Raw genomic sequence first — 3,988 nt, 5'->3', positions numbered from 1 at the left:
ACGGAGAACCAGAAGGGCTGGAGCTTCTTGCGTCATCCACAGAACCTTCAAGGTCCTCTGCCAGATCGAGACGTATGGCTCTTGAAAAGAGTACTTGAGACCCCGTGGCTCCAGGATGAGTTCATTTGTGCGGGAAGTACAGCCGCAGAACAACGTTGGAATCAAAGCATGTGTCAAACATATTTCCTCCAAGTCGAGGCATTCCTCGAGCAGTTGCTCCTACTTGTCCACCTTACGGCAGGTCAGCCAGCCCGAGGCAGCGAGACACTGAGCTTGAGGCATGTCAATACTGTTAGCGGCCACCACAGGAACATTTTCATCGAGGGCGGCATGGTGAGCACAGTGACAACCTACCACAAAGGCTACAGTACCACTGGTAACACAAAGATCATCCACCGCTATTTACCAAAGGCGGTCGGAGAGCTTCTAGTATACTACCTCTGGCTCATTCAACCATTTTTCAGAAAGCTAGAGATGCTTGCTTTGCGTAGAAGAGACCTTCCGTCCCCATTCGTATGGGCGAAGCAAGGAAGCCTCGATCCTTGGGATAGCTCCAGACTCAGTCGCGTACTCCAGCGCGAGACGAAGCAAGCATTCGGTGTCGCAATGAACATATCTTTGTACCGACACCTGGCGGTTGCTATCTCTCGGAAGCATCTTAAATGCGGCGGCTTCAAACGTGACTACGGCTTAGAGGAGTCTGGGGTGGATAGACAAGGCTCTCACACATCCTGGACAGCAGGTATAACATATGCTCGTGGGCTGGAGGAGGCTGCTGGGCACGTCGAAGCGAGAAAGTCAGAGTATCGCCGAGTTAGCCAAGAGTGGCATGACTTTTTGGGATTCCCCTCAGGCTCTCTGCCTTCACGGAAGCGGCCGCTGGACGACATGACAAATAGAGCGGATAGAGTGTGGCAGAGGCGGAAGATAAGCGGTGAAGTCAGAGTTATACCAAATCAGTAGTGATAGCTGCGGCGGATATTTTGAAATAGAGATAGAAATGAAACATTAGTTCTCTCTACATCGCCTCCACGCCTGACACACCTCTGTTAAGCTTCTGCGCCATGCTAAGCATCAAACCATCGACAAACGACTGCCAGTAGGATAAAAATATTCTTTGTAGTTCGCACAGCTGCGACCAGTGGCGCGACTTGGTCGACAGCTGTACGGATCTCCTGGCTGTACGGAACGCCAATTACAGATGTTCGGCACCGGTTGTATCTTGCACGAACGGACGCATGAATTTGCAAGCCATGGCGAAAATAGGAGAGCTTGTGGACAGTTGTGGATTCGAGACTGGAGAAGCAAAGCGAAGGATTGTGTGTGTCTCCATTCCAAGATGAGGTCAAGGGTTCGGGTTATCAGTCACCGCCTGCACACAGGATCCGTACCCGATGATCTTCTCTCGAATATAGGCGATCGCCAAAGCACGTTCTACATAGTGATCGTGGCCCCGACTCACGAGACTTTCCGCCGAACCGTACCAAACATGGCTCTCGGTGCGGGCCCTTCCATTTCACTCGCAGTGTCGTCGACCACCAAAAAGAACCCTACTACATCATTTGGCTCGGCAGCACTCAGCTTGGCTGCGGAGTTCGACCGCGAGCTCGTTCGTTCTAAGAGCGATGCCGACAAGGCGAAAATATGTCGTACATGCCGTGACACGATTATGAGAGTATCCATGTGGGCGGATGATATCGCCGCTGCTTTCACCAACGCTTTCGCTCCTTTCTTGCATAAGCCACAACGAGGGCAAGATACCGAAGCGTGGAAATCTTTCGCCAGCCTTGCACAGCGGTCGCAGCAGACACGAGCTCATGATGCCCAGGGAATCAGACACCAAACGGCTATCGTAGCTGTCTGGGGAGCTGATATATCCGAACATTATGGCTGGCATGAGCTGTCGCTGGACAACACAAGGTTACTCCGATCCTTCATGCAGGCGTGCGCTGTCGCAAAAGCATGGCCTAGCTCAAGATGCGAGAACACATGACAACACCACGCGCTACTAATAACTCTGCTTGTTGTTAGCTTGCATCGGCAAAGTTGAGGGCTACGCACACCTATGCGCATGGGCTTAAATAAGATGTACTGCAAATTGTCATATCATGCGCCAAGCGCTGCCGGAGCGAGCTCCCCGCCACCACAGCTAAGCATGAACGGTTCTTGATTAGCGGTGGTGCCAGCACGAACCGAGGAAGCATGTGCATGAGTGCTGCATTTCCGATCTATGCAGCATGCATTGCAAGGACTTCTCAGGTTACGTTGATCACACACGAGAACACTAAGGTTACACCGCGATAGGTCGCTGGTCGAACTTCGGATGCATGCAATGGAGCTATCACTACATGCGACCTAAACGTCGTGAGCTTCTTGAGGGGTAAGGGCAACGATTTCCATTTGCTGCAACAATATTTAAATCCTGTTCCCATAGTTCCACTTGCGACTCGCTTGCGCTTGTCGAACATCATTACTTTCCGACCGGCGAAGCCCGACTTCTCCATCTTGAAAAGAGCGCCAGCCTCTGATCATGATACGATCGGTGTCTCTTCGCTTCTAACGAACGTAGAGCCTTTGACTTCGGAACCGATACGCACAGGCCATCTTATGAGAACTATCGTCGGCAGCAACCACGGTATTATTTTGCAAGCTCTCGTCCAATAGTAAAAAAACTTTGCTCTCTCGCAAAAAGATTCTTTGGTGCAACCAGGCGTGTCTGCAATCATCAAAATTGGATCTACCCAAGTTCTACTGGTCTACCGTCTCTTTACCTGACAACCACCTCCAGTAACCTTGTTGCAATGACATCACCTGAGATGGGCGCCATCAAAGAGATGGGAAAACTCGAGCTCAGCGAACCTGGTCCACAGAACACCTGGAGGTTGACCACCGCGGTGATGGTGGACACCCCCGCTACTGTTAAGTCCCTTGTTGATACTTTGGCACACCTCCAAAAGAGCTTTGGTTCCATCTACATGGACTTGGAAGGAATCAACTTATCTCGTCATGGCTCCATTTCCCTCGTACAGATACTTGTCCCGTCGTGCGAACAAGCGTTCATTATCGATATTCACATTTTGGGCATGACAGCTTTCGACACGACCGGTTCCGAAGGAAAATCTCTCAAGGATGCACTGGAGTCTAAGGCCATCAAGAAGTATCTATTCGATGTCCGAAACGACTCCGACGCATTGTACGCTCTGTTTGGCGTCCGACTGGACGGAGTGGTGGATGTACAGCTTCTAGAGCTGGCATCTAGAAAAGGCATGAAGCACGCCTTGTGCGGCCTCGCCAAGTGCATAGAGCAAGAGCAAGCTTTGCCGTCAGAAGCCCTATTGCAATGGCAAAACACGAAGAAAGAAGTCATCAAAAAGTTTGACCCCAAACTCGGTGGAACCTACGAAGTCTTCAACGTTCGACCTCTTCCGCAAGTTCTCATTGACTACTGCGTTGGTGATGTTGAGTTTTTACCTCTACTCTCTGCGATTTATCAAAAACGGATGAGCTGCCACTGGTTGGAAAAAGCCCGAGTCGAAACCGAGAAACGGCTAAACGAGTCAAGAAGTCCAAGCTACAAGCATCATGGAAGACAAAAAAGCTTAGGCCCTAAAAGCTGGAGGTTTCCGCCCAAGAGAGAAACCAGGTCGAACGTGACAGTAGCAGCTTCGACGACCTGTGGGCCGACTCCACTTGCAAACCAGGAGGTCTTAGCCCAGTCCGCAGTATGAGGTCTGTACCCCCACCTTGTTATCTTACTGACCTCTGACAGTTTCACGCTGGCGAGCTGCGATATCAACCCGTCGTATTTGTGCCAGAGGGTGGTGAGAACGGCGGCAAAGCCAGGAAAGGCAAACCGAAGTGTTCGCTGACCTCTCCGTACAACGACGTCTCTTCTCGATATGCGTTGTACGACGATAATGAGCAAAACTGGGCTCTCTGTGACAAAGATTGTGGCTGGTGTGGACATTGTGGTGATGGAATAATCTGA

General features: G+C 50.9%; 1 protein-coding gene across 1 annotated transcript; it reads left to right on the top strand.

Annotated features, from left to right (window-relative positions):
* Window positions 1–2,801: 2,801 nt before the first annotated feature.
* On the top strand, window positions 2,802–3,988 carry WHR41_09566 (uncharacterized protein; the record flags this gene model as incomplete). The annotated part of the gene is made up of 2 exons (XM_069378169.1): window positions 2,802–3,722; window positions 3,770–3,988. The coding sequence occupies 2 exons, from the start codon at window positions 2,802–2,804 to the stop codon at window positions 3,986–3,988; spliced, it is 1,140 nt and encodes a 379-aa protein (XP_069224852.1).

This window comes from Cladosporium halotolerans (assembly GCF_011745625.1).
Source record: "Cladosporium halotolerans strain TM138-S3 chromosome Unknown Sca200, whole genome shotgun sequence".
NCBI classification, from domain to species: domain Eukaryota; kingdom Fungi; phylum Ascomycota; class Dothideomycetes; order Cladosporiales; family Cladosporiaceae; genus Cladosporium; species Cladosporium halotolerans.
Note: the sequence above shows the minus strand (reverse complement) of the source record. Positions and strands in the feature narration are given on the sequence as shown.